The sequence below is a fragment of the Triturus cristatus genome, chromosome 6 (assembly GCF_964204655.1).
Source record: "Triturus cristatus chromosome 6, aTriCri1.1, whole genome shotgun sequence".
Taxonomy (NCBI): Eukaryota; Metazoa; Chordata; class Amphibia; order Caudata; family Salamandridae; genus Triturus; species Triturus cristatus.
Genome location: NC_140589.1, coordinates 1,862,333,986 through 1,862,356,712, shown reverse-complemented (window position 1 = coordinate 1,862,356,712; position 22,727 = coordinate 1,862,333,986). Strand labels below are relative to the sequence as shown.

The 22,727-nt window shown below is 45.5% G+C and overlaps 1 protein-coding gene across 1 annotated transcript in view; it reads left to right on the top strand.

The window, feature by feature from the left end:
* Positions 1-22,727, top strand: part of LOC146822222 (uncharacterized) — a 563,188-nt gene that overhangs the window by 214,609 nt on the left and 325,852 nt on the right. Inside the window, exons 11-12 of the mRNA XM_085609987.1 lie at positions 1,977-2,126; positions 11,586-11,619. Of these exons, the coding sequence (XP_085466113.1) occupies positions 1,977-2,126; positions 11,586-11,619 (184 nt within the window). The remainder of the gene's footprint in view (positions 1-1,976; positions 2,127-11,585; positions 11,620-22,727) is intronic.

Below are 22,727 nucleotides of genomic sequence, written 5' to 3'. Positions count from 1 at the left end.
AGTGCCAGAAAAGCGAAGTACGGAGCGAAACGACCAGAGTAGGTGGCCCAGGACGTGCCGTACCCCCCCAGCCCCGTACGTTTGAGTCGTCCCCCCCAGCCCCCGTACGTTCGAGTCGTCCCCCCGCAGCCCCCGTACGTTTGAGTCATACCCCCCCAGCCCCCGTACGTTTGAGTCGTACCCCCCCAGCCCCCGTATGTTCGAGTCGTACCCCCCCAGCCCCCGTACGTTCGAGTCATCCCCCCCAGCCCCCGTACGTTCGAGTCGTCCCCCCCAGCCCCCGTACGTTCGAGTCATACCCCCCCAGCCCCCGTACGTTTGAGTCGTACCCCCCCAGCCCCCGTACGTTCGAGTCGTCCCCCCCAGCCCCCGTACGTTCGAGTCGTACCCCCCCGTGTATGTACACCCGTGTACGTGTCGAACCCCCCCGTGTATGTACACCCGTGTACGTGTCGAACCCCCCGTGTATATACACCCGTGTACGTTCGAGTCGTACCCCCCCCAGCCCCCGTACGTTCGAGTCATACCCCCGTGTATGTACACCCGTGTACGTGTCGAACCCCCCCGTGTATGTACACCTGTGTACGTGTCGAACCCCCCGTGTATGTACACCCGTGTACGTTCGAGTCGTACCCCCACCCGTGTATGTACGGTGTGTACCCCCAGCGCTACGCGGGTGTACATACACGGGGGGTACGACACGTACACGGGTGTACATACACGGGGGGGTACGACACGTACACGGGTGTACATACACGGGGGGTTCGACACGTACACGGGTGTACATACACGGGTGGGGGTACGACTCGAACGTACACGGGTGTACATACACGGGGGGTACGACACGTACACAGGTGTACATACACGGGGGGTACGACACGTACATGGGTGTACATACACGGGGGGTTCGACACGTACACGGGTGTACATACACGGGTGGGGGGACGACTCGAACGTACACGGTGTACATACACGGGGGGTACGACACGTACACGGGTGTACATACACGGGGGTACGACACGTACACGGGTGTACATACACGGGGGGGTTCGACACTTACATGGGTGTACATACACGGGGGGTACGACTCGAACGTACGGGGGCTGGGGGGGTTCGGCGCGTACGTACGGGAGCTGGGGGGGGTGGGCGCATACGTACAGGGGCCGTGAGGGGGGGATTCGACTCGTACAGAGGAGGGCTGGGGGAGTGTTGGGCGCGTATGCGGGCACATGTCTCCATGGTTGCTATGGGAGTTCGGTCCAGATGGTGTTTTTTCCATACGGTTGTAACTTCGGACACACGGGATGGATCGTAATTCCACGGTCGGACTTCACTTTTCACATTTGTACGGTAAATCGTCCGTGGACGTGTCGGACACATTTTCCGACCCGAGGACGTGTGGGGAATAATTCCCAATGCGATTCGTATGGACTTTTTCCCGTGCGAATCGTAATTGGCAGTTTGTACGGCACTTGTACGATTCGTACGGTAAAAAGACCGGATACGAGTCGTACGGGGAATTTTTTTACCGGATCGTAATCGGCACCAATATGTCTGATTGGAGGGCATGCTAACTTTGCAGGTGAAGTGCATGGAATGATAAATACCTATCAAGGCAACAGATCATATACGGTTCATCAGAAAGAACTAGTTGAGAACAACAAAAGAATTGAGCCCACACGCATGTCAGAGGAATTAACCTTCATAGAAAACACTTGTGGTTTTGAATACCATGTAACACTCAATCATGCCAATATTTTTGCTCTGCTGCAGCATTCTTTGCAAGTGGATTAGATCTAGATGAGAGCAGAGTGCAGGCACGAGTTCACTGCGAGTCATCAGGCTAAATGGCCAAGTGGTGGGAGGAGTCTAATTGGTCAGAAGATCCGGCATCAGGGCATCAGGGTCCAGAATACATTAATATTTGAAGACCACAATGTTTAAATTTAAAATGCTTTTTCTTTTCTATATTCCAGAAAAAATGGGTGACTGCACAAAGGTGACAAATGTTTCTGAAACCATGGATATCTGCAACAAATGTAATAATGACAAGGACTGCCCAGGAAATGAAAGATGCTGTGATGGACAGAAGGGACGGGAGTGCCGTCAACCATCTAACTTTGTGGGTAAGAAGTTGAATGACAGTGGATCAGTTACACTACTTTAAAATTCCATGTACATGATTTCATCAACATATTGGGCTAGCTATGCAAGGGACCAACACCTTTCATACCAGATGATGAATTTAGACTTTATTTGAAATTGTCACCAATGACATGTAGTCAGCAAGTCAACTATCAATTATACACAGCCATTCAGATGGTCACTGTGTGTAAGCGACCACACTTCCTGCAGCTGTGTCCATTGTTTGTTGTAGACAGCCATTTTACTTTCAGTGAGGGACTTTGATCTTCTTCTGGGTATGTGCAGAAGTGGGGTCTGCTTCTGATTTGCTCTTTGATGACACTGTGTACATACAAAGGAGACCAACAATGCCACCGTCCTGCATGATGGGAATAAGCACCAAGAGAATGCAAACAAATTCAGTAGCACGGAAAGTTTAAATTTCTTGTTTGTCAAAAGTCAAAAACAATAACTAACTATTTGTTATAGTGGGAACTAATAAACCATTAATCAGCCATGAGCATAGACCAGAAAGGGCATAAAAGCCTCTTTTCTTGATGAGAAGACAGATTAAACTCTATTGATGAAATGGAAATCCTCATTAGAAGAAACTCAACAAACAACAAAATAATTTTTTTTTCAAGTCCCAGACGACTCATCAGGAACATCCAGGAGACTGGACGCTTGAGCTTAATGCATTTGATTGACATGCAGCCTCAAAAAGAAACATGATTTGTTGCAATTGAAGCTGAAATACCGAATCAAAAACATTTATAGTATAGATAAAGATGTCAACATTAGAGATATAAAATTGACCTCTGTGTCTTTAATAAAATCAAGACTTTCCTTCTCTATTTGAGATTTGAAAATCTACATTTTAACACAGAATTAGAGGATCATATTATGCTTGTTAAAACCCCGTTGACAACTACGAACAAGGTGTGAGCCACTGGTTCACAATAAAACACTCTGAATGCTGATACTCCAGTCCAATCTGCAGATCCAAGAATTTCCACTAACCCTCTTTCAGGTGAGAAGACTCGGACGGCCAAATCTCTTCTAGTGGAAAGAGCCCCAAATAATGTTGTATCTTTTCAGCTAAATATATAGCCTTAGCCCACAAGGCTAAAGTAGGAAAAGATACAGGAGCATGTTTTCAACTTTGGATGGGAAGGAAAGTAAGGCTAATCAACACTGGAGAAGGCATTATTCATGTATCTAACTACAGAAACTCTAAATGTGACTAATGTCTTGTAGAAACACCTGGAGCACCATCATTTGAGTCTCTCTCAAAAGGAAATCAAGAAGATTACAGAAGTTCACTTTGCAATGATAGGGAGACATTGTCAGACCATGCTTGCAACATTTGCAGAATTGGCTTAACATCCCATGTTGAGGAACAATGGAGTTTAGTGGGTTGACTGTCTGGTACCCAACACAATTTGCTGACTAGAGAATGTTCCCCTGTGAGATTGTCCTCAAAAAGCAAATCTTAGGTCCAGCAGAACAGCGAATCTGTAGCCCTTTTAGTCCTGAAAGAATTTCCATAGGATGCCAATGAGGCAAGGGAATTCAGAACTGAAGGACATTTTCCAAAAACTGATAGTGATCATTTGCACAAACCAACCAACTCTAAGCCTGCCAAGCTTTCCAAGCTTTACTGTAAGTCTTGATGTCACCTGGGGCCCAGGAAGATGTTATTAGGCTAGCAGCAGAAGGCAAAGGCCCATTAGTGACCAAGAATACCAAACATTTTGAAGCCATCAGCTGTAGTTTAGCAGATTGGACCGGATTGTGACTCTTGCCGTGGGGATCTAAGAGGAGGCTAAGGTGGAAAAATAGGAATATGTATGGCCGTTTTGCAGAGAAAGATTGGAACAAGGCCTAAGCCATACTGAATTAGGAAATTAGACCAAGCAATGCCTTCCATATTTGAATCTGAGCCAGTCACCTGGAAATCATGACAAGTGGAAGAAAACCAACTAATCTTGTGAGAATATGTTTATAGCAAAAGTATACTGTAAAAGTGGGGCAGTTGTGTGTTCAAACATAAGACAAATATCTATGCAGGCCATATTGATGATTCAAGGTTTGGAAAACGACCATATGAAGTCTTCGTTCATGAAGGTACCTGGACTGCAACCCAAAGCCATGCCACCATGTGGATGCCAGGAAGAAAATTTGCTCAACTGATATTTTTCGATTGTGACAGGAGTGCCAACATACATTTGACAACCCTACCAGGGCTTAGACTTGGCACTTCAAAGATGGTTTATGTATTAAACCAAGGACGCAAAATTGAATGGCAAAGGAGACTGCAATCTAATTTTTTTATAGAGTAAGTCCAACAGGTTGAGCACTGATCAAATCAAGGATTTCATCTCTACTGACTGGCAAGTGAATAAGACTAAATCTGGATATCTGGTGAAGATGGTAAAACTATTCGGAGCAACAAAATAGTTGTGCCACCATGCCATCTTATTTTCTTCTCAATACCTTTTGTCTAAGGACACTATATCTCTGTAGAGGGTCTTCCGCATTCCTTTGGCATACTTGGTAACAATCGGGTCAAGGAAATAGGGCTTAATAGGCAATTGCAAAATCCCTACCATTGTGGCCCAACAAAAACCAAAGGGGTGACATTTAAACTGGTAAACCCTGGTGTGGAAAATACATTAAAAGAACCTCCTATGTTCCAGGCAAATTAGAAAATATAGGTAAGAATCTTTGTGGTGGTGTTGCTTCACCAGCCATTCTCCTGGAAAAAGAGCTTCCCTGAGAAGAACAATGACTTCCACTTTGAAGTGGCGGTTCTTTGTTATTTCCTTTTTCATTTTCAAACACATTTTGTCGCAAACACCCATTGGATGGAGGGAGCTCTCTTCTGTGGCTCCCTTGGAAAGAACCTTTCATATATTTTACATGCCTCTGTTTTTTCCGCACAAAAATTAATTGTCCCTAGAGAAAATCTAAATACCAAGGAGAGAAAAACTGCTTTTAAATAAATGTGTACTGTTTGAAGAACCCAGGGATTATCTTAAATTGCTTGCTAAATTAGAATAAACACACATTTTCAACCACGTAAAAAAGGTGAAAGAAATGGAATGTTGACCTTGAGAAAGATCTCTTTCTTAATCTCTGCTGCATGGAGAATATCAGCCCCTTCTCCTTTGGAGAAAGAAGTAGGGCCATCGATATTGCTGAAAGTGGCCACCACATGGTTACTATGGTAACCCATTATTAAAGTGCTAATGGTTGATGCAACCATTTGAAAACCTACTGGCTTTGTTCAAAAACATATTTACCAAACACCCTCTTCAGAGTACTGTAAATCAAATAGTGAGGGAAAGTGTTGCCATGTAAAAGAAGCCCTGAGCTGCTGTACCAGTCTCTGAGCTTGTAGGTCCACGAAATTTGTATTCAGTCTTAGGTAATACAGCTTTGTACCTTTACAACAAAATAGCCACATTGGCATTAACAATGAAACAAAAATCTTTATGATCCCAGTTAGATAAGGCAAACCACTCATTCCATCGACTCCTTGGCTTGTTCTGCAAGTTAAAAAAATTAGTACGTGGACCCACCACATCAAGAAAGTGTCTTGATCTGAGATCTGAGACCAGCCCCTCTCAGTACCATCCTTTGGATATCACAGAAATACATTAATGTTTACTTGTTTTATTAAAATCCCAGGGTAAGAAACCAGAAGGGCCACACTCTCCTAATCCGTAATTTTCATTTCTAATATTTAGGCCATGTACCAAACGCTCTGACTTCTTGTATTAACAATACCATCAACGTTTACCCCATCATATGTTTTCATCAATGCATCCAGAGAAAGACATGAACAGGTACCCCAAGATCAAGCCATAAATGTATGTAGGTAGTCATGGTACCTATACTTAGTAAATTACTCCAGCTCTGAATCTACTCCACAATAGGAATGCATGCTCTTCTTTCTAGTGTCCATGTCATGTCATTAAACAAAATATCAGTGCGTGAAATATAGTGTGCCAGCCACGGGGCCACGGGACCCCAAAAAACAAGAAACAGAAAAAAATCACCAACAGTATCCAAAATGTATATGATTTGTGATTGTGTGGTTTGTTTTTGCAGAAATGTGGGGCTCCTATTGTTTGTGAATCCATGTAATTTGACATCATCCAAGAGATGCAAACTGAAGCTTTTAAAGTGAATGAGCTCTGGTGCTTGAGAAACACCTTAAATGTGAACTGTGAGCAAAAATATCTGCTAAATGATAGTCACCTCACACATGGTACACAACTGCCTCTATACACAGTGCATTATTGATCTTATCCTTAGATTTTACAATATTAGTTGACATCTGATGCGTCCAATTAATTTTTTTTTATCTCATTAACGCTTTTAGCATAGAAAAACTTCCAACAAAGTGTGACAAAATGTTCAATTAACCCTAGATATAAAGCCAAATATATTCTGTTTTGGAAACTAGTGCATTCTTCATTGTCATAAGAAGGAATTGTTCAACCTCATATTTCCACAATGACATACAGTACCTCAAACATTCAGCTTCTTTTCATAAGAATTTATACTCTTCATTAGTAGAGTCATACCTTCAGCTAGAATTATTTTCGGAACTTCACCCAGCACTTTGTTGTGTTTCTCTATGAATGATGCATACAGAAGATTGGTTTCGTGGAACGCAGCAACCCGCTCCATGTCATCAAACATATTGCATATAAGCCTCAGGGACACGGGTGTACCATATTGAAAATCATAAGGCTTGTGCAAATAAGTGAAAGCACCATGTAATTTGGCATTATTTGAATTTAATGGCAAGCAGCACTCAGATCAAGGGTTAAAAATGATTTAGGTCTTCAGCCTACCCTTTGCTGCAAATGGATCTTAGCTTTTGGATAACAGATGACCACTCTAATTTGTTCGTTAAGGGGTCTGAGATGAGTACAAAGTTTTAGTTTGCCAGTTTTTTTTTTTTTACACAAGAACAGTAGGAGAAACATATTCCGAAGACCTTTAGTAACTCCTTCTGGATTTTTAGGATGGAAGGCAAGACTTGCCTGACTCTTAAATACACATTTCTTAACAAATATTTGACAAGTTATGTATTCTACTTCAGTTGGATCCAGTGAGCTTAAACCTTCATGGAACTGTTGAAGCTGAGGAACTGCTGAATGTTGGTGGCTCTGGAAGACAGTGTAATTCCTTAAATCAGATTTACAAAGCCACACAAGGGCTGATTTGCACCAATGTGCACACTTTGTATGGCTTTGTAAAGAAATGTGACACAATCTGATGGCTTGCACTACGTTATGTTATACTTTGAGCTAGTATGCATTCCACAGGTGGAGCATCAGTGTTCCGGTTCATCCATTGATGATTTGATGCGATTCCAAATTTACACAGGTTTGTACACCTGAGATTCCATCAAATTGGTACATCTAGCAGATAATGGTTTAACAAGCTGAACAATAGTTTGCTCTTTGGATTGTTTTTGTGCTGGAGGGTATTCTGTCATGCATTAATCCAGCCCTAAGGAGGAACGGAAGTACGTCATTTCTTCCTAGATGTAGCATAGTTCTGAAAGTCTGTTGTGCTTCTTAACGAATTTGTGACTAAAGAAGATACCCCCAACCAAGGAGACAAGTGAGGCAAGATTACCTAAAAAGTAGGGTTACTTATCTTGGCAGAGTTTTGAGGTAAGGATAATTCTTTACTTCTTTCATGTGATATGACATAACATGGACTTTAGGGATCCTGTATTTCTGTGACAAATGCCTAAGACCCATTTAGGGCTCATAGCAAACCTGAAACATGTTGGAATTATAAAAAGTTGACATTATTTGACATTAGGATATTATTTCTCAAAAGACATCCCGACATTTATTTTAATCGGTTGTATGATAGAACAACACACGCATTCACCATGCATGCCTTTACAACACGTCCACTACCACGCATGACCTACTACCACGCATCCCATTACCACGCATACCATTTAATCACACACGCATCAGGACACATTGAAAGTGCCATTACAATGCATACACTAACCACGCATACCACTTTCATGCAAACTTTCATAATGAAATTGTGGTATGTGCAAAACTACCTATAGTGATGAAAGTTTCACTCGGGGCAGCTCATCGGCTCCGTGCCAAGGTTACAGTTTAGGCGGCAAAAATGCACTCTCGCCCCCGTACTCCCCTCTCATGCCGATGCACCTACTACTTAGCCAGCACAGTGACATACGCAGCAGTTCCTGGTGTGCTCCACTATGGGCCATGGCCACACCTCCGAGACCGTTAGTTTCATGTTGAGTTTCAGCAGTTGTGGTGTCCACGCAAGCGCAAACTCGTTCCCAAGACCACACTACTCTCATGAGCTGCAAGTTCGCCAAGCCACCCTGTTAGAACTGGGGTCACCAATTCCGATGTGGTAGCTTGGCGTGAGGTAGGAAGGCACCCGAAGGCAATGTGTAAAGCGGTTGTGCAGCACTCACCCACCTGGACTCATTCATGCGCACACAATGAAGGACACCGCACCAAGTTGTTTAGTAAAAACAAGATTCTTTATCTATTTCAAATCGAGGTGAATCAAGTTATTTCATGGATAAAGCAGTTACGATCACAACAACCTTGAATTCATTTAGGTGAATGCTCCAGATAACTGCAGGGCAACAGTCAACTCATCACAGTAAATAAATCCTGTTATAATAGTAACTAAATAATAAACAGTCACTAGTGGAGTGATATTTTGTGCCTTTTGAGGATATACTTGTTTGCATTGTAAAGAAAATGGTGGTACATTAATGATCCAATGCTAATTCTATATGTACCGGATGCCCTTTGACTAATGAATGTTTTTCATAACTGAATTGTAGCTTTAAAGAAGTCTAGGACCGTTGTTTCCTATACCAATCGTTACCCGGGTCCATGGACAATTGTGGGTTACCCCATTACATCATAATGGATGCTCACCATAGCACCACGGATGCCTGGATTATGCCAGTAATGCCCACCCTTATACTAGGGCCACAGTTGTGCCAAGGCTGGAAACCAGAAGGATCAGGGATAAGACCACATATCAGTCATGACCATTAATATGCCAGGAATAGGTACATATAGGCCAGTCGTGCTCAGAGTAGGTCTATGATGGCTGCCAGCATACCACAACTAGACCAAAAATACTAAAATAGCCAAGGATGACCATTATTATGCCACTGGCACTATTATGTCAGGAATGGACACAATTATGCCAAATATAACACTCTTATGATGGGGCTAGCATATATATTTAGCGGTTCTTGGTGCCAGGCAAAGTTTCAGGAAGCAATATTGTTTATTATGGGCACACACATAAATGTTGATGATTCTCCTAATTTTCGCTGGTCTGGATCATACCCTGTTCTCCTCAGGTCTTGAGCTGATCATGCATCTAACTGACACATTATAACTCTGACTCCTGCAGTCCCGCACTTTGGTGGGTCAGCACTGATTACAGCTCAGGCTACTGCTGCCATACTCTTTTGATGGTGCACTGTTCACACACATGTTTTGTCTGATAAAGGAGGGACTACAACATGGTCAATCTCCTTGTGGCTTAATTATATTGAGATTGGATACAGACTGTCATGTAGCAGGTCCTTTCCAGTGTGTGTTTGAGTGTTAGTATGAGTTACTGTGATAGGTTTGGCTGGCTGTCACTCTTAGGGTCTTGAGATGATCAGTGCTGCCTTCTTTAATAGGCACCTACTCTCTGAAATTGATACTGGGCTTGACTTCACCTCAGAGAGCTACTTTGAAGGTACTGGCGAGCAACCAGTAGCTCCCGAGCTACTCGTTGGAGACCCCTGGTTTAGGATGACAGGAAGGGGACCGGCCAGCTGAAGGGTTTACAACACTAATGCATCAACTCACTCGATCCTTTAAAACATGACTAACATTTCAATGCACTCCAATCATTGGCAAACTCTACAGAGCTCAACATTCTTTGACCAGAGGGTTTGTCAAGAACTAATCTCAGACATACCAAGGCTTCATTCATGTTTTCAGTGTCTACTGGCACCCGTACACAAAGGTGCAAGGGTGCCTACATTGGCTCCTGGAAGTCACAAATGCCCCAGCGCCAGTATCGGCTGCATCGGGCAGCAGTGGTGAGTCGGGGGGCTTAAAAAAGAAAAGGAAAGAACATTTAAACTTACCTTAGAAGCAGCTGCCTCTCCTCTGTCCTCCTTGCCACGATGCAGGAACAGAAAGCACCCTATCTTCTAGGCACTTCTAGCTAATCATGACACTGCTGACAGTAGCGTTGTGATTAGCGCTGCGGTTCAGTGCTCAGATGGGAACATGGAGCCTGCAGATGTTCTCTACCCAGGCTGTGAATTGCAGCCAGTGGAGAACATGCAAAGTGCACATGACTGTTTGGCCAGCCCAAGACGGGCGGCCATACTGTCATGCTGCTGCCCTGCTTTGTGGGCATCCTTGCCTTGCACCAACAGAGCCGCTAGGGAAAAATAAAATGGTAATAACATGGCATTATAATTATTGAATTATTCTAGTGGGGCGATGCTCCTTCGCCTTAGCGGAGGTGCTGCCCCTGCTCAACACAGAGAGAGAGCAGGAATGTACCATATCTTAGTACATTTGGCAAATTCATGCCCTCTCCATTTGGTACAGTACAGCGCAGCAAGTTGCCTTGCTGCGTTGCGCTGCATCAAATATTGATTAAACTTCCCCCAGAAACCTGGCAAATTTCTGCACTCTTCACATTTTAGGGAGTGATCTAGCAAATGTGCAGTAATTCATACCAGGTTATGCCCCTACTATGAAGTGTGACACATTTAACCACTATTGGCATTTTTACTAAGATCTGGGAAGTGATGTTTTCACTTTTACAACTGTAAGTGTGGGTCTGTGGATCCTTGCATGCAAAAGCACTGTTGACAAAAGCACCAGAACTGGTTGAAGGTCTCACACATGACATATAGACACACTGTATCTGTAAATTCTGTCATTATCCTGGTCTGGACTCTGGTAAGTTTTCGACATCCCCTACACATACAGTGCTAATACACTGCCAATGTGTACCTGACACTCCACCGTACATCGAATGCTTATGCCATATATCCTGCAATAGATATTGACTTGCAAGAAGGGATTAATGTACATTTTTTCAAATCTGTTACCAGACCCTGTCGTGGTTGGTTTGCCCGCATTCTAAAACTACCCTGCGTTGACTGCACTGTCCAGATCACCCACGGTGGTTAGACTGTGACACTCTGCCATCTGATTAGACTGTAAACGTGCTTGGAAATGTTTAACGGTGTATTAGGGATGCCATGATATGCAGAATGGTATTATACACTATACATTATTGTGCAGAGTGAAATTGATATCTATTTTCAGTGTTGAATTTAAATCATCTCTCATTGACTCAGCTTTCCTCTTTCATGGTTACAGGGCTTCCAGTCCCTGAGGAGGACCAGGGAACCAAGCCATGACCCACTGGATCTTCAGGAAAAGAATCCTTCAGATGAGCAGCAGTGGCTGGCGGTCCACACTAATCTTGATATAATGATGGTACATGTTGGAACCTCTCTACATTTGAAAAGGACAGTGAGGACTCATTGAAGGACTTGTTCAAGATTGTACATCACAGGATAGGGGAACGTTGTTCAATCTCCTGTCTTCATGTTTCCTGTTGCTGGGTCCTCTACCAATGACATCTGATCACTAGCCCTGCTCAACAACATCACAACATAAAACCTTACAAAAAATACCAGTACTGTCCCAAAATTAATTCTCCCATTAAGTGTCACAGCTACCTGTTGCAGTATTTTTGTTATAGAATGGACCGCTACCGCCTCCAAAAAAAAGAAACTACCACAGCATGTTACTGTTAGACCCGGGATCCCTAGTTAGCTGAGGTAGGTACCTTAGGCCAAATAGGGAAAGGAAGGATACCTTCTCAGATAGCCCCCGCTCACCCCCTCGGTAGCCTGGCACGAGCAGCCAGGCTTATCTTCAAGGCAAATCTGTAATGTATTTGCAACCACGTTCACAGCAACCCAATGATGACACCACAAATGGAATCCACACAAATTTAATAAAAACTAGTATAAATTTAAATAAAAAGATATATGATAAGACCACACGATATTAATCCAACATATGCGAATTTATAATATTCCTCCTGGCTGGTTGTTGGGCCAGCCAGCTCTTGTAAGTTCTGGCGACATTAATGAGCACTTCTAAACGTTCCACTGTGGTCTTGATGCAATGCTATGCAGTTTGTAATGCTAGAATCAGGCACTTCGCAATGTAAAAATAATGCAGTTCGTAATGCTAGAATCAGGCACTTTGAAATGTAAAGATGATGCAATGCGTAACGCAACAATCAGGTAGTTCGTTATACAACCTAACGCAATGCGTAATGCAACAGTTAGGTACTTCATTATGGAGAAATAATGCAATGCATAATACTCTAATCAGGTAGTTCATTATGCAGGAATAATGCAATGCGTAATACGCTAATCAGGTACTTCGTTATGCAGAAACAATGCAATGCGTAATACGACAGTCAGGTAGTTCGGTATGCAGAAATAATGCAATGCGTATTACGAAAATCAGGTAGTTCGTTATGCAGTAAGAATGCAATGTGTAATACATTTCCACACAGATCACGGTGCCTTAGGCGGTCTCCCCGCCACTCGTGCTGACTCGCAGTCAGCCTCTGTCAACAGTTGCCCCACACGGGTATGGTGGAAAACAAAAAGTGCAGCTCCGTACTCCGGCCCCGGTACTGCTACTCCTTTGGCAAGTACGGGCCGCGATACGAGCCGAAGCAGAGGCTCACGCTGCCGGAAGGGAGGAGGCCGAGAGCGTCTCTCTCCGAGCCTGCACCCCGCCCCAGTCATCGACACATGTTACCTGGGGGTGTGACCTCGCTCTGCTCTCCTCTTCCAGCGACTTGGGCCTCAGATGCAATATTTGTGAATTCCAGGCGGTGGGACTCAGGCCTTCCTTCGATGAGGTTGGTTCGAGGTCCCGCTCTGGCAACGGCAGGCTCGGGCCGGCGGCTCTGCTCCTCTGGGGCTGCCAGTCTGGGCTGCTGGTGCTACGAAGATCTCAGGCTGCAACAGGGCACACGCACAGAGCGTCGCTGAGACTCACTTGAGCTTCGGGTGCACGATCACAGGGTACTCCTCACGAAGGTCTCAGGCTGCACGAAGCACATGAACACAGCGTCGCTGAGACTCACTTTAACTCGGGTTGTATGATAACAAGGCAATCCTCACAAAGGTCTCAGGCTGCACAAAGCACACGCACACAGTGTTGCTGAGACTCACTTGGACTCAGGTGCACGCGATTACAAGGCAATCCGCACGAAGGTCTCAGGCTGCACAAAGCACACGCACAAAACTTTGCTGGGACTCACTTGGACTCCGAGTGTGCACGATAACAAGGCAATCCTCACGAAGCTCTCAGGCTGCACAAAGCACACGCACACAGCGTCGCTGACTCACTTGTACTCCGGTGCACACGATCACAGGACAATCCTCACAAAGGGCTCAGGCTGCAAAAAGCACATGCACACAGAGTCGCTGAGACTCGCTTTGACTCCAGGTGCCCACGATCACAGGGCAATTCGTATGAGGGTCTCAGGCTGCAAAAAACACACGCACACAGCGTCACTGAGACTCTCCTGGAAACTTTTGTGTTCCTGAGTTTCCGCAACAGGGAGCCAGCTCACCTCAGGCCCTTGGGGATAAGTTACTTCCGGACACAGCACACAGCAAATTCCTTTCAAGCAGGGGGACACAGCACACAGCAAAGTCCCTTCAGCTTCTCCTTGATTAAAACAGCAATCTGCAGGCCAGCCCCAGAACACACAGCAAGGGTCAGTCCTTTCCTTGAGTCTCTTCAGCTGTTTCTTCCTTGGCAAAGGTTCCTCTTGACCATGAAGAAGCTTCAGTCTTGTACAATCTTGATCAATCCATTTCTCCAAAGTTCAGGGGCTTCAGCTCTCATAGTTATACCCCTCAATGTCTTTGAAGTCTTTGTATTCAGGGGGGCTATGACCCTGTTCAAACCAGTTCAGGGTGCCATCACTCAACAGGAGATGGGACCATTGGTTTATGGCAGCAACACAGGCCTCTTCACCTCGAGGGCTACTCCTCCCCCTACACTCCAGATGCAGGTCAGCCTGTTACTGTCTCACCTCCTCCCCTGGGTCAAGACATTCCCCAGATCCTATCACTTTCAAATCCAGACGGTCAATCCACAACCAGGCAGAGACACACAGAAATGTTAGAGCACAAAAACCCAGCCACTTCAACAAGAGTGGTTTCTAAACACACAATGCAAAAACCACCTTCATAAAAAGATGTGTTATTACATTGTGAATTCAGGCATACTAAACTTCACCTCTCCATCTTAAGGCTTTGTGAAAATAGGCTGGAAAACATATTACACAGCCTCCCCATTCTATCCTATTGGAAAGATGGCCTTTTCTCAGTGAAAAACGAAAGGAAGATTATTTCACTGTCGGGACATGGTACACACCTTAGTACATGTTCTACCTTTCACATGCACTGCACCCTTCCCAGGGGGTACCTTGTAGCTACCATAGGGGTGTCTGATGTGCATAGAAAGAGAAGGGTAAGGTCTAGCAAGTGGGTGCATTTGTCAGAACAACATGGCAGTTTAACAAACTGCGCGCAGGCACTGCAGTGGCAGGCCTGAGTTCCCTCTTAAAGGCTACTTGTGTTCGTGGCACAATTAGTGCTGTAGGCCCACTAGTAGCATTTACATTACCAGCCCTGTCACACATAGTGCACTTTACTAGGGACTTTACTAGTAAGGCAAACATACCAATCTTGGACAACCAATTACCATTACACTTTATACGGGGAGCACTTGCACTTTGACACTGATTAGCAGTGGCAAAGTGTCCAAAGCATCTAAGTTGGCAACACATGTCAGAAAAAAGGTCTAGGGGGAAAGCAAAAAAATTAGGGAACTTTAGCCAAAAAGGGCCAAGTCCAATACTACACCAATCCCAGAGAAAATACCAGGGTAGACCAATGAAACTACCTTGATGGACTTCTGTGCTTAGGAAGACAGAACAGGGATGCAGGCCCGCTAACGCAGGGACACCCTCCTGTTCTATGCCTTAATGACCCCAGGGGATTCTCTTGGTCACTACTCCCTGGGCCAACTATGCCACTCCTTGGGTACTTCCAGGCAGATGGGGCCTCTCTAGGGGTGCTGGTCCCTTGCCAACCCCCACCTAGAGCGGTATCCCTGGAAGACCCATCAGTCAGGATACTGTTCCCAGTTATCCTGTCCTCCAGGTTAGAAGTGGGTTTACCCTGCTCACTCCTAGGGGACCTAGCCTTACTGGCTGGACACGGACACCTTCCTCCCTTAACCTTCTATTTAGATTTCTGTGTCTGCCATTTAGGAAAGGCACCCACAAACTTCAGGACCGCGGGAGCTCTGGTGACAGATGCCCCACACCCTCCTGATGCTAGGTGTTCTTCCTCCCACAGCTGTCAAGTAGGTGCTAGGCCTCCAACCTGGTGCTCCTCTAAAGAACCCTCCAGTCTCTGTGGTGAGGTGGTGAACTCCTGGGGATGCTGCTCACACTCCCTCCCTCTCACTTGAGACAGGGTGCTAGCCTGCATGCCCCCCCACTACTCTGGGACCTAACAGTTCTACTACGCCTCTCTTTCCTCTCTAAGGCCTTTTCAGACCCTTGGACCCATGACCAGAGGTCTGGCTCTTGTGCCAGCGTCCAGGAATCAAAGAGCTCGCACCCTAACACGGGTAAGCGCAATCCTGGAAAACAATGATTGAGCCTAGGCTCCCTAGGGGCAAAGTTGTGCAACCCCTTCAAATCATTTGCCATGCTCACCAACACCCAATCATCCAGTGCACGCTTGTACTCATCCACACTTGGCACTGGCTGTACGCTGCCACCATTTGAACTGGACTCTGCCTGTTTAACCCTAATGTCCAGTTCCCTCATGCTGAACTCATGAGCTAAGAGAATCTTTTTCTCCTCCATGGCAAGAGTTTTTCTGCTCTCCTCTGCTCGCTTTTCACTTTCACTGAGCAGCTTCTTCTCTTCTGCTTGAGCTTTAAGTTTTAAAACATCCAACTCATGCTCTCTGACCCTTTGGTTTATCTCCAGCTTCTCTGGTGAAAAACTACTCCCTGAATGGCTACTACCAGTCCCTGAGGCTTGTCCCTCCACTGGCAAATCCTGTGGACCAAATCCATTCCCTGGGTCATCCTCATCCACCTCACCATCACCTGTCTCCTGAGCCCCTTTGGCTTCCCACCAGGCCCTCAAGGCCATTTGCAGCTCCTCCTTCTTGGTGCTACTTTTCATGGGACATCCCAAAGCTCTGCAGAATTGCCTCAATTGAGCAACTTTGTAGGTAAGCAATGCCTCAATGTTGAACTCTAATTCTGCAGCCTCACTGGCTACTTGACTCCTCTGAGACATGATGTGTGCCGTAAAGGTCACTTAAAAATTGAACCAACAGATCAAAAACACAATATGTGGTTGCGTCGTGGTCTGCGCAAAACTTGTGATGTACACCAATCACTGTGAGTGAATCTGAAAATACACGTTCAAATTCCAAATCCGCTGACCATCAACGGTAGGTCCCAATCGCTGCCTCCAAATGTTAGACCCCGGATCCCTGGTTGGCTGAGGTAGATACCTTAGGTCAAATAGGGACTCTTGTTTCCACGTCAGGGAAAATAAGGACACCTTCTCAGATAGCCACCGCTCACCCCCTCGGTAGCTTGGCACGAGCAGCCAGGCTTATCTTCAAGTCAAATGTGTAAAGTATTTGCAACCACGCTCACAGCAACCCAATGATGACACCACAAATGGACTCCACACGAGTTTGATAAAAACAAGTCTTAATTTATATAAAAAGATATACAATAAGACCACACAATATAAATCCAACATATGCTAATATTTAATATTCCTCATGGCAGGTTGTTAGGCCAGCCAGCTCTTGTAAGTTGTGGCGATATTAATAAGCACTTCTAAACGTTCCACTGCAGTCTTGATGCAATGCTATGCAGTTCGTAATGCTAGAATCAGGCCCTTTGCAATGTAAAAATAATGCAGTTAGTAATGCTAGAATCAGGCACTTTGCAATGTAGAGATAATGTAATGCATAACACAGCACTCAGGTAGTTTGTTATACAGCCTAACACAATGCGTAATGCAACAATCAGGTACTTCGTTAAGCAGAAATAATGCAATGCGTAATACTCTATTCAGGTAGTTCGTTATGCAGGAATAACGCAATGCGTAATACACTAATCAGGTAGTTCTTTATGCAGAAACAATGCAATGCGTAAAACGACATTCTGGTAGTTCGTTATGCAGAAATAATGCAATACATTTTACAACAATCAGGTAGTTAATTATGCAGTAATAATGCAATGCGTAATACACTCCCGCACCAATCACGGTGCCTTAGGCGGTCTCTGTGCCACTCGTGCTGACTCACAGTCAGCCTCTGTCAACAGTTGCCCCCCCCAAACGGATATGGTGTAAAACAAAAAGTGCTGTTCCGCACTCTGGCCCCAGTACTGCCACTCCTTTGGCAAGTATGAGCTGCGATACGAGCTGAAGCAGAGGCTCGTCCTGCAGGAAGGGAAGAGGCCAAGAGCAAATTACCCGGGGGGTGCGACCTTGCTCTCCTCTCCTCTTCCAGCGACTTAGGCCTCAGATGCAATCTTTGTTAATTCCGGGCCGTGGGACTCGGGCCTTCCCTCGATGAGGTTGGTACAAGGTCCCACTCTGGCAACAGCAGGTTTGGGCCGGCGACTCAGCTCCTCCAGGGCTGCCAGTCTGGGCCGCTGATGCTACGAAGATCTCAGGCTGCAACAGGGCACACGCACACAGCGTCGCTGAGAGTCACTTGAGCTTCAGGTGCACGATCACAGGGTACTCTTTACGAAGGTCTCAGGCTGCACGAAGCACACGCACACAGCGTCGCTGAGACTCACTTGAACTCCGGGTGCACGATAAGGCAATCCTCACAAAGGTCTCAGGATGCACAAAGCACACGCACACAGCATCGCTGAGACTCACTTGGACTCTGGTGCACACAATCACAGGACAATCCTCACGAAGGGCTCAGGCTGCGAAAAGCACACGCACACAGTGTCGCTGAGACTCTCCTGGAAACGTTTTTGTTCCTGAGTTTCCGCAACTGGGAGCCAGCTCAACTCAGCCCCTTGGGGATAAGTTGCGTCCAGACACAGCACACAGCAAAGTCCTTTCAAGCAGGGGAACACAGCACACAGCAAAGTCCCTTCAGCCTCTCCTTGGTTAAAGCAGCAAACTGCAGGCCAGCCCCAGAACACACAGCAAGGGTCAGTCCTTTCCTTCAGTCTCTTCAGCTGTTTCTTCCTTGGCAAAGGTTCCTCTTGACCAAGAAGTAGCTTCAGTCTTGTTCAATCTTGATCAATCCATTTCTCCAAAGTTCAGAGACTTCAGCTCTCATAGTTATACCCCTCAATGTCTTTGAAGTCTTTGTGTTCAAGGGGGCACTGACCCCTGTTCAAACCAGTTCTGGGTGCCTCCCTGCCAGTGACACCTTCTTCCCTTGATTAGTGGGGGTCTGGATTCTCAATCACTCAGCAGGAGATGGGACCATTGTTTTATGGCAGCAACCCAGACCTCTTCACCTCGAGGGCTACTCCTCCCCCTACACTCCAGATGCAGGTCAGCCTGTTGCTATCTCACCTCCTCCCCTGGGTCAAGACATTCCCCAGATCCTATCACTTTCAATTCCAGACAGTCAAATCACAATCAGGGAGAGACACTCAGAAATGTTAGAGCACAAAAACCCAGCCACTTCTAAAAGAGTAGCTTATAAACACACAATGCAAAAACCACCTTCATAAAAAGATGTGTTATTACATTGTGAGTTCAGGCACACTAAACTTCACCTCTCCATCTTAAGGCTTTGTGAAAATAGGCAGGAAAACATATTACACAGCCTCCCCCTTCTATCCTATGGGCAAGATGGCCTTTCCACAGTAAAAAACTAAATGAAGATTACTTCACTGTCAGGACATGGTACACACCTTAGTACATGTCCTACCTTTCATATGCACTTCACCCTGCCCAGTGGGTACCTTGGACCTACCATAGGGGTGTCTGATGTGCATAGAAAGAGAAGGGTAAGGTCTGGCAAGTGGCACTGCCAGACCTTACAGGCACTGCAGTGGCAGGCCTGCGTTCCCTCTTTAAGGCTACTTGTGTGGGTGGCACAATTAGTGCTGCAGGCCCACTAGTAGCATTTGCATTACTAGCCCTGCCACACATAGGGCTCTTTACTAGGGACTTTACTAGTAAGGACAACCAATTACCATTACACTTTACACAGGAAGCACTTGCACTTTGACACTGATCAGCAGTGGCAAAGTGCCCAAAGCATCTAAGTTGGCAATACCATGTCAGAAAAAAGGTCTAGGGGGGAAAGCAAAAAGTTTAGGGAACTTTAGCAAAAAAGTCCAAGTCCAACAGTTACTTTTTGTTGTTTTAAAAAGAGCAGGTCTATCCTGAGTAGCACAATGATAAATTGCAATCTGAAAGTGCAATTCTCTCTCTTGTGCTGTCCTTTCTATATCTCTCGCTCTCTCTTTCTGCCTCTTTTTCTCTGTGTAACTCTGGTGGTGTAGACAGGGGATGGGAAGCTAACTTTTTCAAGGAAGTGATGCTGAAGTTGTTGTTTTTTTAAACTGGAGCAATGTGAGAACAGATTACAGAGAAATAATAACAGCATTTTGGGGGCTCCATGATGTACAGAGAATATAACAGTGAACATATATGCCCAATGAACCTTTGCCAGCATCTTTGGCCGAAAGGAATTGAACCAAGTTAGGTTGGAGAGAAATCATACAGTGCATTGATGATGGATTGACAGCGCTAATTTCCCTAGGTGTTGCTGCCAAACTGCATTATTGGGAAAAGATGAAATAATGCAGAAGATAAGGTCAAAAGGGGACTCTGTCTATGACCAAAACTACTTCTATCAAGAGACACCCGATGCAAGTACAATGGAGACGTCTACTACAAGGGACAAAAAAAGTGACAACAAACCACCTATTTACCAGTAAATCAAGGAAAGGAGATAATGAATATTTCTTAATCGATGCCTTGTGAAGGAAGAATGCAGTAATATTTAACCCGTTAAGTGCTCCCGTCAGCCAACGGCCATCGCAGGCACTACCACGGTAGTGCTGCGCACTTCCATTGGCCGACACAGCCCCGCCCACTCAATGGAACACCCCGCACCGCGGCGGAATTTGCCCCGCGGTAAAGGGGTTAAACAACATCTTTTGGCATTCAGGCCCTGATTTAGTAAGGAATTGCTGTGTCCTTGTGTGCCGCAAGTCGTTGCAAGGCAAATCAAGTCCTTATATGGGATTTACGAAGCCAAAACAAAGTCCCTTTGCATGGATTTGCACGGTTTAGTAAATGTAAAGTAATGCAAGACAGTGCATAGCGCTGCCTTGCATTACTTTTTGCTGGGGAAACATTCTATGGAATTTGGGACCATCTTACATTAAAAAAGGCTGCCAACCCGGAAAATCGTAAAAATACTGAGCCTTCCCAAGTGGGTTGTAACATAGAGAAATATCTTAATTTCTCCTCCACATGTGTCGCATTCTACAGCACACATAGAAAGAGGAAAACACCTTTAAGTTTTGTTTTTGTGCAGCGTGGTGTGCCATCAATCAATCAATCAATCCCGCCCCTTTTTCCACAACACTGCAAATGGTGGTGGGGCGATGAGGTCCCCTTGTGTCCTGAGGGCCTCAGGAGTAAAGTGTATTTCATTCCCCAAGCAGCAATGCGCCGGGAGGCATATTTGCAGAGTGGTGGAGGAAGGGGGTGTGGCCTCTGACCACCTCTGAGCAATGGGGCCTGGGACGAACTCTCAGCAAACCCACTATGTGAGGCTTACTGGAGGTAACAGGTAGGCTAGTTGTCCCCTAAGAACCCCAAGCAGTGAAGGGGACTTCATCCCCCAACCAAGAGCATGACAGGTGGCACGTTTGCAGACTGATGGAGAAATAGGGCATGGCCTGCTATCAGAACTCAGCAGTCATGCTGGGTTGGACTTACTGGAGGTGAGGTTAACTCCAGTAAGTCCCACACAGTGGGATTACTAAGAGGTCTTCAGAGGCCATATCCCCTTCCTCCACCACTCTGCAAACATGCCTCCTGGTGCACTACTGGTTGGAGGGTGATTCCACTTTACTCCAGAAGGACCTTGGGTACCAAGAAGCCCTTCTGGTAGCTCCTGCAAGTCCTACGCAACGGAATTCCTGAGAGCTGGTCGGAGGCTCAGCCCCCTTTCTCCACCACTCTGAAAATGCTTGGTTGGGTGGTGAAGTCCCCTTGCCTCTAGAGGGTCCCTGGGGGCCAACTGGCCCTATTGTTTACTCTAGTTAGCCACACACTGCTGGATTGCTCAGAGGTGGTCAGGGGCCACCCCCCCTTTCTCCACCACTCTGCAAACATGCCTCCTGGTGCACTGCTGCTTGGGGGATGAAGTCTACTTTACTCCTGAGGTCCTCATTTGGGTGCAAATTCGACTACTACTTAAAGAAACCTTAGAAATTCGAAGAAAAAACAAAGGTTACAGGGACGTTACAGTTGGGAATTAGCATTTGAAGAACCCTTAGAAATTCACTGCAAAAACACAGGTTTCAGGGACGTTATAGTTAGGAATTAGCATTTAAAAAACCTTCGAAATTCACAGAAAAAAACACAGGTTACAGGAACGTTATAGTTAGGCTGACATTTCACTCATACAAAACCTGTGAAATTCAGCTGTTATAGTAAGCTGAGCTAACTATAACTGGCGCCCCGCAATGCACTGTTGATGACATAAAACATTACATTACTCATGGCATGGTCAGTGACATCACTGATGACATCTTGAACGACTGGAATAATTGGTATGTAGCTATTGCATATTGAAGTATATGCAGAAAAGGAATCAGAAGTGTTAAATAGACAATTATCAGCCATTTATCATGCAATAAATAACACACATGAAAATCTGCCATCAAATGGTATTGTGCATCTCTGAGTGTACACTGGGCTAGTGGTAGTACGAATGGGGGCAGAGTATGCCGCATATCCCCAGCCGATGGCTTCAAGCGAGGTGTATTGGAAATGGGCTGTGATTCCCTGGAGGAGTGAATGTAAACACTCCAGTATAATCAGTGTGTAGGCATGGGTAAGCTGAATTTAGAGATTCCAGCTTGATTGTATACCGTAAGGCATGGAGTGGAACCCCTGGCACCACTGCAGCTGTAGAGAGATGATTGAAATGTGGGAGCCGACCAGGAGAAATGAAATGCGATTGACAAATGTATAACTCTTGTTGGCAAGTGTTCAGGATCCAAGTGGATTATTGACATGGCTGTAAGGGTTGAGTATGCACTGTTCAAACATACATGGTACAGGGATAGTGGCGCCAAGGACAAATAGAGACAGTGACAATAAGGTATTGGGAAAATAATAATAACATAATA